The sequence below is a fragment of the Peromyscus leucopus genome, chromosome 3 (assembly GCF_004664715.2).
Source record: "Peromyscus leucopus breed LL Stock chromosome 3, UCI_PerLeu_2.1, whole genome shotgun sequence".
Classification (NCBI taxonomy): domain Eukaryota; kingdom Metazoa; phylum Chordata; class Mammalia; order Rodentia; family Cricetidae; genus Peromyscus; species Peromyscus leucopus.
The window spans coordinates 75,854,153-75,866,664 of NC_051065.1; the positions used below are offsets into that span (position 1 = coordinate 75,854,153).

At 37.1% G+C, this 12,512-nt stretch overlaps 1 protein-coding gene across 5 annotated transcripts in view; it reads right to left on the reverse strand.

Annotated features, from left to right (window-relative positions):
• Positions 1-589: 589 nt before the first annotated feature.
• The window catches only part of Herc6 (HECT and RLD domain containing E3 ubiquitin protein ligase family member 6), a 55,104-nt gene continuing 43,181 nt past the window's right edge, over positions 590-12,512 (reverse strand). For all 5 annotated transcript variants that reach the window (XM_028895248.2, XM_028895247.2, XM_028895246.2 and 2 more), the window contains 8 exons: positions 11,179-11,310; positions 9,172-9,315; positions 6,578-6,744; positions 4,765-4,828; positions 3,798-3,868; positions 1,720-1,903; positions 1,525-1,627; positions 590-1,297 (listed from right to left, as the gene is read on the reverse strand). In XM_028895248.2, the coding sequence (XP_028751081.1) occupies positions 1,077-1,297; positions 1,525-1,627; positions 1,720-1,903; positions 3,798-3,868; positions 4,765-4,828; positions 6,578-6,744; positions 9,172-9,315; positions 11,179-11,310 (1,086 nt within the window). In that variant the 3' untranslated portion in view covers positions 590-1,076. The remainder of the gene's footprint in view (positions 1,298-1,524; positions 1,628-1,719; positions 1,904-3,797; positions 3,869-4,764; positions 4,829-6,577; positions 6,745-9,171; positions 9,316-11,178; positions 11,311-12,512) is intronic.

Here is a 12,512-nt window from a genome sequence, read left to right on the forward strand (position 1 = left end):
ACTTTTACGATGAGGGCCTGTCATGACATCATATATGCCACTCTTATGACAAACCATATAAGTTTATAAAATCATCTCAAAGCTGTATAATGCAGTTTACATTTTAACATTAAGTAAAACCACTATATAAGACATATTGATCATTTCCCATAGTAGTTATATTGCTTCAATAACTTCATTATTTGCTCTATAACATCATAATAAGACATATTTCAACTTCTTCACATTTTCTGATGAGTTCCTGATTGGGCTCCATATTTTACCAAAATAACATTATCTACATTTAAAATGACTTCAGAAAAACTGTACTAAGTATATGTATAAATACGTTCAAAGAATCATAAACTTCAACACTTAGATTTTGAAAATAAATTATTTAGCATTAACTAAGATCAAAAACTCTAAATATATTCCTTAATACAAAATATACATTTATGTCCCTCAAAAACATATTGAAAGCAGTGCATATTTTTGCTAACTTTTTCAGAGTTATATATTCTTTCAAATCAATAGTTTATTATTGGTACAATAACATTTTAAGTAAATACTATTTTATTTATTTATTTATCTATTTATTTATTGTTAATTTACATCTATGAGTGTTTTGTCTGTGTGTATGTCTGTGTACCATATCCATGCAGTGTCTTGGAGGCCAGAAGAGGGTCTACTAGGATTGAAGTTACAGGTGGGATGTGAGCAGCCATGTGGGTGCTGGAAATTAAAGCCTGGTCTTCTGGAAGAGCAGCCAGTGCTCTTTACCACTGAGTTCTCTCTCTAGCACCAATACTGAATATTCAAAATATTTAGTACATTATTAAATGATAATTGTTGTTCAGAAAATATTTCAGCCCAAACAAACATTCTAATAGCAAAATTAGGAATATAGCAAATGTTTTACAGAATCTTGTTCCACTAAAACATTAATTCATAACTTCTTTATCGAAAAAACTACCCGACTAATTCTAAGTAAAATCCTTTAACCTTTTGTACGAATTAGATTAAGGAAAAACTGAAGAACCCAAAAGCCAAAGACATAATTCCTGACGCCGGTGGTTATATGGTGGGAGGTGATTATTTCAGCATCGTCTCCATGAGACAAACCCCTTGTTATTATTGATTGCCACCTGAAGTGCTTCCTTCATCCTTTTCATGGTAGAATATTTAGGCAGGTCTAGAATACTGTAACATGTCAATGATCTTGGGTTATCCTTTTCACTGAGAGTTTGAGGACAACGAAATTTTATTCCATTAAACTGTAGGCCTTTTACATGAAATCTATCATGTCCTGTAAGAAACACTAGAAAGAAATACAATTTTGTTAAGGTATTTTATATAAAAAAAACTCGAGATAAATAATAAGGAATTAATAAATATCAGCAAAATATTTTTTTGTTCATAGGAAACTGCACAGGGGCAGGGGAAGCCTAGAAAAGTCATGATACGTGGGTTTTGTCCTCTATAAATTCATGCGCCTTACCACTAAGAATGATCAATCACATTAAGAATGATGATTACAGTACTTACAGAGGAATTTTTTCTTTTCTTCCAAAGTTAATCTGTGGAAAGCTTTCCAAAAGAGTAGAATAGTTGGGTGTGATTTGTGATATTCTTCTTCATACTGTGAATTCTTGAGAACAAGAGGAAAAAAGAGGTAAAGTTTTAGGGGGGATATGTATCAGTTATTTGAAAAAGTTATAGGGTACTCAGGTTGTCACTTACATTTTCAAATTGTGTCCAGTCATAAGTAACATTTCCAATTATTGCTGTCATTAGCTCTTCAGGCTGGAACCGTCTAATTATATCCCAGTGACACACCTGGTAAAATCCTCTATGAAATTCCTCATAAATCGTCTTTACAGAAGTGTTAAAAATGTAATCGACACACTTAGAAACATAGTCTTTCCTTGAGGGAAGAAAAATTTAAAAAAAAATGACATACCTTATCAGTGACTACAATATTATCTATTTTGCTCTTTTTGCTCTATGGAGAAAGCAAAGTATATTTCTTCTGTGTAGCCCACAAGTCCATACAACACAGGGAGATGAAAACCTAGCCAACTACAAGAAAAGTCTTTAGAGGATATAAGAGCACGATTATAGCTTTAGAGTGTTCTCATTTTCCTTATTGCAAGGAGCAAATGTAACTCCAATCTGAACATAAGCGTTCCTTGACTTTCTATAGGGATATGTCCCAACGAGCTCATTATACATGGAAAATTCATTTAATATCTCTAACCTACTAAACATTATAGCTTAGCCATTTTGCTCACTGGCTGTTCTCCAGCATCATAAAGAAGTATTATATCTCATGTAACTAGCTTAGAGAATAGTCAAAAATTCAAAATTTGTCGAGTATGATGACTATGGAATGTCATATGCTTTCCTATCACAGGAGACTAAGGGTGGACATAAGTCCAACCATTTGACCCTTGGTTCTTTGCCTCTACACATTCCTCTCTGCCACTCTTCTCTTGCTTCCTCTTGTTTGTAGGGAACCACACAGTGTAAACATTCTCTCTAGCATGGCATGCTTCTTCTTTACCTGGAAACTTCTATCTAGTCAATAGATTTTCATCCAAAAGTGATGTTCTCAGGGCTGGTGCCTTTTGTTCCTCCCGCCTTTTCTCTTTTAGCAGAACTAATTTGTGGAAATAAGTTCTGAAAGGTCTGCCTTGCATTACAGAATACACTTTGCACAGTATCATAGATTTCCTGGTGGCAAGTGACACAGTGTGGATGTGGTTTGACTGTCCCACGAAGATTTATGTCTTGACATATATTTCTACCATTGTTGGGTATTAAGAAGAGAGAAAGTTGATCTGACTATAGTGTTTATGGTGGGCTTTTGGAGAGTGATTAGTTACACAAAATCACTACATAGAGCACCATCATTGAACTCTGGTAGCCTAATGGGGTGCAAGAGGAAGTTCAAAAGAGGCGCACACTCGTGCTCCTTATGTCTTGTCAGGCACTACTCTCTCACACTCAAGATGCTGCCAGCAAGAAGGCCACGGACAGATGTGGTCCATGCATTTTCAGAACCGTGAGATAAATAAAACTCCCTTCTTTATAAAGTTACTCAGTGTTTGATATTTCATTATAGTAATGAAAAGTAGGCTAAGTGGGGTTGCCACTAGAAACATGGTCACACACATCCCCAACACCACTTTAAACTGCCTTTGTTAACTGACCTGTTTAAACCTCCTCCTTCTGTCCTCCACATAACCAGTCATATGCTGCTAAACGTGTAACAACCAGTTTTCCAAAAGGAAGGTGGGGGAGAGTGGGATGTAAGGAGACAGAGAGGAAGAGAAAAACAGAGAGAGAGCAGGTGGAGGGAAAACAGAAAAGACAGAAAGGAAAACCTCATTTGTAACATTTGCCAATTTTTAAAATATTCCTGCCACGGCGGACTTCAAGTTGCTAATACTTTAACTGAACATTGATGAACAGTTTGCAGTCAGGTCCCTTAAGTAGGCACGAGTTAGTTTATTTGATACATTACATGATAGTCTATTTGGGTATCAGCTTCCTGCCCACTCTGATATCAGTTTGTCTTTTTCACAGCTCCATTACCAGTATCTGGAACAGAGTATAGCATAGACCAGGGACTAAAAATCTCTTAGATGACAGAAATATCTATTCTTGAATCATTTCTCATCTTCTCCTACCTGTTTAGCATTCTAAAAGATGAGGAACTAAAATGAAGAACTGAGAAGCTCAGATATATTTTAAATTGTTTTGATACAAACATTTAATGCCTATTCAAAGTAGACATTTTAGGTCTCGAATCTTACTTGTTGGTTTGGTTCACAGGTACAGAGATCCCATTTGGAATTAAGCCAGCATCTTTTTGATCCCAGTATATCTGTAACCAAAATACAATCGAATGATAAACATGAACATAAGTCTGCGATTATTGTCAGTACATATTCCCTATAAAATGTAAAATGACTGGAGACAATCATTTTTCAGTTAAGTCTTTTGTTTGTTGTGACAGAGTCTATTTATGTAGGCCAATCTGGCCTCAGACTTGCCTATAGCCCTTCCCAGAATGCACCACCACACCCAACTCCAGACTTTTAAACACACACGCACGCACGCACGCACGCACGCACGCACACACACACATACACACACACACACGCATACATTTAGATTTTTAAGATTTAGAGACAGGGTATTTCTATGTAATGCTGGCTGACCTGGAGCTTGCTATGTAGACCAGGCTGGCCTTGAACACAGAGAGATCCCTTGCCTCTGCCTCTCAGCTGCTGGGATTAAAGGCAGAAGCTACTCTGCCATATAAAAAAATTTAAACCTTCCCCAATACATGTTGTATGTATATATTTCAAGCACAAATTATCCTGTTTAGTTAAGGACACTGTTTGCATTAAATGAATGTTTGCTATATCCATATTTAAGAGTCTGTACACATAAGATATACAAATGAAGACCAGGTTGGAGAAATTTTCACAGAAATATTATCTTTAAAAATGTAGACATTTGGGGCTGGGGATTTAGCTCAGTGGTAGAGCGCTTGCCTACCACGCGCAAGGCCCTGGGTTTGGTCCTCAGCTCCAGAAAAAAAAAATGTGGACATTCCATATTAAAGGTTCTATAATAAAAGTATTTTTAAAATAAAAGATAATGGCTGAGGATGTATCCTATTAGTATAATACTTTCTTGGCATGGATTCAATCTTGAGCAACTCCCCACCAAAAAACCAGATTAAAGCCAACCTAGTTTTTTCCTGTTACTCACAGAAAAATGTATATGAAGTTCTTCAATGTCATCAGCCTCACAATTTAGAACTTCTTGCAAACTCCTATTGAAAAATTGAATTTAAAATTACATATTTGGTATTATAAAATTTTAAAGTAATAATCATTCAATGGGGCAAAATTAAGTAATATAGACATGCACAAAATTCAGTGCAAATTTCTTCTCATACTTTTTCCTACTCCTCTTCCTTGAATTATCTTCATTTAAAATTTGATTTGTTAATCAACTCTACCTTGTTGATACTGCTGCATACTGTGAAAATTATTACACAGAGGAGCCCTTACCTCTAAAGTGGGGAGGATTTATTTTGCAAAGTCTGGAGATGTCTTTGGCTGTCACAGTTAAGGGTTGTCATCTAGTAAGTAGTGGTCCCAGATATTATTAAACACATCATAATGCCCAGAACAGCCTCTCACAAACAGAATTCAAACAACCAGATGCCCAAGGTTATAGGTCAGTAGATGCTCTTGTCCAAGAGGGAGGAGCCCCGGGGTTTCATCCCCACCCAACACATTCAAAGCAGAAAAGCTTAAAATGTCAAAATTGCCAATGTTGAGAAATTCTGCTTTAATAAAAATCTACCACTAATGGTCCATGAAAAATAATCATTTCCCTCAATTTTTTTTTTTTTCCGAGACAGGGTTTCTCTGTGTAGCTTTGTGCCTTTCCTGGATCTCGCTCTGTAGACCAGGCTGGCCTCGCCTCGAACTCACGGAGATCCGCCTGCCTCTGCCTCCCAAGTGCTGGGATTAAAGGCGTGTGCCACCACCGCCCGGCGATTTCCCTCAATTTTTTGTCAACACTTTAAGAAAAACTTGTTGGCAGAAAAAAGGCATTTCATGTATATTCACTCAGTTACTAGTAAACCTGAGCATGCTTTCATTTTTTTGATAAATCATATATATATATATATATATATATATATATATATATATATATATATATGATTTATGGCACTGTATCTACTTATAAACATACACATATGCACTTATGGTACTATATCTATTTATAAACCATATATATATATATATATGCACTTATGGTAGTAAATCAACTTGTAAATCATATATATATATATATGCACTTATGTACTAGATTAATTTATAAACCACATATATACACATAAAGCACTATATTTATAAATCACATCTATCTCATAAACTTATATCTCTGTATCTATTTATAAATCATATCTCTGTATATATACACACACACACAAATAGCTCCGTGTTTATTAATAAATCACATCTATTTATATAATGCACTTATCACACTACATTTATAAATCACATCTCTCTATATACACACACTTACAGCACTGAATCTATTTATAAACCACTTCTATGAATATGGACTTATAGCATTGCATCTATTCATAAAACATATCTATCTATACATGTATATACTTATAGCCCTAAATTTATTTATAAGCTTTGTATATATATATGCACTTATATAGCACTGTGTCTATTTATAAACCATATACATATGTACTTATACACAACATATATTTATGAAGCATATCTATATATGTATGTGCACTTATAGCACTATATGTATATATAGGATAAAAAGAATAACCAATGCACATCCTGAGAAGTCACCTAAGTACTTTCCATCTTGATTAAAGAGCCCAGGTCCACTCTTTTTATTGTATTAGTTAGTTAATAATCAAAGGAGCACCTGGGTTTTCATCATTTTTGAAGGCTTATTGAAAGTCATGATTATGGAAGCTCATCTAAAGGGCACTAAGCCTTAATACTGTTCTTAACAAGCAAATGTATATACTTACTTCCCCAAGGGAAAACTGAGTTCTTTTAAATCTTCCAGTGATGGCTTTTGTTTCAGAAGTTTCTTATATAAAGCCAGTGGGAAAGGAAGGTTGACAGCCTTTAAATTGGATAGGGCAAGTCCACACAAGATCCCAAAAAGGTAATAGTTCTTCTTCTCAATCTTAGGCTGGAAAATAAGACGGAAAAAAAAAACAAACTCCTAAGCTATTATAAATAACCAGTTATACAAAGGCACAATTAGATTAATAAATAACCAATTTTAGCTCCTTTTTCTAATTAACACCCCAAGTTAGACACAAACTGGGTTTCAAAAGAATACACATTTCAAACTCTGTTCTAAGTTGCAATAAAATTTAAATTTCTTCCATAATGTTCTTTCTGTTGTTTACGTTTGTTTGTTTGAGACTTATAGGATGTTCTCAAAACTCACTGTATAGCTGAGGGTGACCTTGGATTCCTCCTGCCTTACCTCCCAAGTGTGAGATTACAGCCATGTACCATCATGCCCCGCTTCTTGCATAACTTTAAATATAAATTAACAATGCAGAACATTAAGCAAATTTTTTTTTTTTTTTTTTTTTTTTTTTTTTTTTTTTTTTACTGATAGCATATCTGGAATGTAGAAACAAATGCTCAGGTGCAATTACAAAGTTTTTATTTGGAATTTTAAGGTCCTTCCCTTCCAATTAATGGAGAAAAGCAACCTTGAGGAAGGAAGGTGGCTCTGTATTGATGCTTCACTTTGGCAGAACAAATGCCAGATGAGCATTACATGATGTCTCCATTTAGCAGTGCAGCCCCACATAGAGGCTTACCATTGGTATAGCTCCCATGGGGCCCCTTTCTCACTCTGGCATTCTGTCTTACTATGCCATTTCTTAGCCTGCAGAAAATCCTGTCCTGATTGATGCCTTGTGCCAGGAGTCCTTGTGAGAGCTAATGAATGTCAGTGTCATGGCCCTTAGACTTCTAGAGCTCTGAGCTGAATAGACTTACTCTCCTTAACAAAGTACTCAGGTAGTCCATTAAAGTGACACCACCAAAAACAGACTAATGCGGCTGTCTTTACTTTTCTTCTCTGTATCTTGTAGTCCTGGTTAGAAAAACAAAACAAAACAAAACTTTCCTGGCCCAAACTGCAGCCCAGGGGAGGAAGTGTTGCTAGTGTGAAATTCTACAATGCCCACTCCAGTGACATTTTTGCTGTAAGCAGGTTCATGAGGGTCAGTAACTCACAGGATGTTTGTTCTCCTCACTCTTCTTGCCTTATTTTCTCCTCAGATGGAATTTTGAAATGAGTTAAAAGTAGAGAACAAACCATCTGCAAAGGCCTCTCCTAACCTCAGTTTTCTATCCCATAATTTGCAACATGTACTCTGGTTCAACTTGATTTTGATATTTTATCAAGCCATATGCATTTATTAATTGGGGGGTATGTGTATATCTATTTTCTACTGAGCAGAACTGTAGGACTATACTTAAAAGCGAGGGCTTTGCTAAGTGTGGTGCACTCCTATAATCCAAGCACTTGGAAGATGGAGGCGGGAGGATCGCGAGTTCAAGGGTAGCCTGGCATTCATAGTAAGACACTGTATAATACAACGTATAAAAAAGATAAAAATGAAAAACATTATAGACAAATCAACCAACTTTTCAGAATTCAGTTACCTATGATAGGCTATCAACAGTTTCTACTAATTTGAAGCATTCCATATTATAACTCTCAAAAAAAATTTTTTTTGAGACAGGGTTTCTCTGTGTAGCTTTGTGCCTTTCCTGGAACTCACACTGTAGCCCAGGTTGGGACACATACCGAATAACTGTCCCTCAGAATTATGTAAACAGTTTTAAGATATCCATGCAATAGAATATCACTCCATAGTTAAAAAAAATGGAATGAATTATGGGCACATGCCATAACATGGATGCATCTCAGAGTAAGTATATTCAATGAAAAAAAGACAGATATTAAATTTGATCATACTTAACTCCATTTATATAAATTTATAGAACCAGACTATGGTTCACTCTCTAGTAACAAGAAGCAGATCAGTAGTTGCTTAGGAAGGATGGACATGAAAGGAGTGTGAGAGAGCCTTCGGTAATGATGTACACGTTTATTATTTTGACTGAGGCGATCATTTCCCTGGTGTATAGGTATATCATCAAATTGGGTATTTTCTGTGTTGTCTATTGTATTTCAATTACACTTCATTAATGCTAAAGTTTCACATGTATAGGAATCGCTGAGGTGATTTTATATGTGTTATGAGTTCTGATTCTGTAGATCTTGAGTGGGGCCAGAGTGCTGTTTTTTTTTTTTTTTTTTTCCCTGAGCTTCCCAGTAACAGCTCGAGCTGTCCTCCAGTTTTGTCCCCTCCACATGTGCCTTGAACACTGAGGTTAGGTATGCAATAGCACACCTAGATAAGTCTGGTTTTCTACATGCTGCCAGATCATGCCAAGGCACAGCTCCTGCGCCATGAGTGATGTGGCACTACTCAAAAGAGATGTACAGTCCTAATTTTACACTGTCGTCTATGGTTTTCATATTGCAGCATTTAATATGTTCTATGAGAAAGACATAACTTACACTGACTGGAAACCACATGTTGGAACTCTTTTCGGGATACATGAACATTCCATACTTGGGGTCTGTCATCTCCTCAAATATGCAGTGGAAGAACTCTGAACTCACCCCTCCACTCTCAGCACGGATTTCTTGAATAAATTCAACCTACACAAAGAAAACTTATTTCAAGACTCTTATTTAAAATACAGCTCTTTGCCCTTTGTGGAAAAGTCTTGGGCCTGCCCTGACCATTCTTGAATTCTCTAGAACTGCCAGACACACACATTGCTTTACCTCCTCACACCCTGTCTTCCCTCAGTTTGCTGCCAAGCAGGGAAGGCCAGGAGCCCGCTGACTCATATTCTCTTTCAGACTGTGCGACCTTATCTCTAAAGAACTGCTTTTTGGATTCTCCAGCCTCTACTTCCTGTAAGCAGCCCTTCCGGTGAGCGTGGGCTGAGTACTTTTGCCTAAGCTAGTTGCCATCACACTCAGGGGAAACAGATGAACCAGCTCCTCTTTTTAACAGTTCTCCCTGCCTCTGGATTTCATGGCGCAGTACTGACTTCATTTTACCCTGCCTGCTCTGACAATTCCTTTTCTACTTCCTTTTCTGGCTAATTTAATTTCTTTCACTTATTTATATATCTAATTTCTGGTGCTGGGGATTGAATTGGGACCCCTGGAATGCTAGGCAAGCACTCTACCATTCCCAGGTCTTGTATTTTGAATATGAGCAGCCTTGAGCTTCATTCCTTCCATTTTTGCTTACTCTGTCTTAGAGAGCTTTCCTGCTGATCTTTGGCCAAACTCTCTGGCCTGGTTAGGACTTACAGTGAGGGCAAGGATTAGGAAGGGCAGTCTTGTCATGCTTGGTCTATTTTATATCTGTCTTGAAGTTAACATCTTTTTAAGGACAGTCATTTCCTTTAGAGAAAAGAAAGTTCTATCGATATCCTCACAAAGCATAAGAAAACTAGATACAAAGGGAGTCTGGTTTCAAAAATAAAATTCTTTGTTTTTGATTTGAATCACATGCTGAGAAATCACCCTGCCTAGTCTGAGTGCTCTCCTCCAGGATCTGTTTTCTGTGGGAGCTCACTACTGACCCTCTCAGCTGGTATCAGGAAAATCTACTCCCCCTGGGACTCCAGGCTGCCCTCTTACCCACAGCATTAGTCAATGTTCTGTTAAGTATGCAATATGGTAAATGTCCTGAAGTGCCACACAGTAAATACTCTACAGGCATCCACAAAGCATTAAATAGAGAGTAAATAAAGAGTGGCAGGAATTGAAACCTACATTGTAGAAAGCCGAGACCAGCAACATGGGAGAAATTGCCTGTTACATTTGCTACCTATTGAGTGCGCAAACAGTCCTAGTTCCTCACTATTTCTTGACTGAATTTTTTTGCATGAGATTTTGCAATTTTCCCAGCCTTCGGCTTGGGTTCATTCTTGAGTCTTCTTTGGCTCAAACAATATTTAATGATTGCTAGCTTGCATCTCCAGCACTGCTATGAGAAGAACATGTTTGTTGGTCCCAAGAGGAGGAAGGACATACAAAGTATGACTCAATGTCCTCAGCTAGTGTTAGCACAGTGCAGCCAATCCCTATTTAACTTTCAGATATGTAAACGAACTCCAACAATAATCCATATGACTGGGGATGTAGCTTAGTGGTAAAGCACTTACTTAGCGTGTGTGGAAATGGTGGTTTTATTCCTAGCATCATACATAAAAATGCACATTCATAAAATAAAATACCCAGAAGTTCAGCTGGACTAGAAGATTTATAAAATAAATTGTTATTTTTATTTCATTAAATACTGGGATGAGTCATTAGAACTATCAATAATGAGTTAACCTGCAACTTAACATGTAATTAAATGTTCTATTCCCTTAAGAGAAAGGGAGAACTTCTGGAAACCTTAATACCTTAATCACCATGGCTGTTAATGCAGCTTCTTATGCCCCATCCCACAAAAAAAAAAAAAAAAAAAAAGCCCAGCAAGACATTTTTCTTTACCGTTAGTGTTTTCCTAAGGTCAAAGGATTCAGCTTGTCCTAATTGACGCAGGGTGTCTTCAACCAGGTGACTTCGTCTGACTCTCAGTATTAGGAATGGTGGTCTCATTCTTTCAGATTCCCTGGCTTCACACTTTTAGAAAAAGACAATTTTCAGTTGGTTCTCCTTTGGACCTTTAAGACTCTCAGGGATAAAAGTGTGAATGCTGGAACAGGCCTACAGTCCCTGCTGGGGGAAGCTGGAGGATCAAAAAATTCAAGATCTGGGGCTGGCGAGATAGCTTAGAAGGCAAAGGAGCTTGCTGCCAAACCTCCTAACCACAATTCCCTCCCTGGAACCTGTACGCTGGAAGGAGAGAACTGACTCAAGTAAGTTGTCCTCTGAACTCCATTTGTAGATGGCAGCACACACACAAACAAATGGCACATGAATGTAAACATGTTTTAGTAAGAAATTAAAGATCATCTTGGTTACTATTTACCAGGTTCAAACTCAAGGCCAGCCTGGGCTACCCAATCCCCCACCATTTTATAAAAACTAATTCTAGGGTTTTTTAAGTACTTCTTCTATGTTTGCTCCTTTGGGGTTTGCTCTTGCAAAAGGTCTCACCAGGCAACCAAACTTCTTGAACTCATAGTACCCCTCTGTCAACATCCTGAGTGCTGGCATTATCGGCACAAAGCACCAGGCTTGATTTATTAGTTTTTCCAATAAAATACCTTTTGTCTCTTGCTGCCAATGCTCTGTATATTTGTAATTTAACAAAGGTATTATTGAATCTTTAAAATGTAAGATAATGCAATTACAGGATCAATCAAACAAATTGTGACATCTAGTGTTCATGTGCAAAAATTAGTGACTGGGCATGAACAGTTAAGTTATTAAAACTGTCAAAAATCCCTTACTGTAGTAAGCATGATCAATGCTGGTATCAAACATACTAAGTGAACAATCTACCATCAGCCTCCAGAAGTCCAGTGGTAGCACCTAAACCTCAGAAATGACTCTAAGGGCTGTGGAGGAGACAAGGAAGAAGACAAAGAGAAGACATTCTCTGAGAGGGTGCTCTCTGCAAATAATAACCGTCCACTTTGGAAGTCTTTAAAATTGTGCGTCAGGGAGTCACTGTTACTAAGCATCATCCTGGCTATTCTAAATGGGAGTATCTTGAGCTTCCCTAAATTGTCAACACTCCTTCATGACTGTAGGCCTTGGTCTTGCTTCTGTTAAATTTCTTTGGATTGGAAATTTAAGAATGGACTTGGGTACCCTTGATTTAACCTTCAACACACCTCTGAGCCTTCAGGTCTATCACCTGGACAATAAAGCAATAT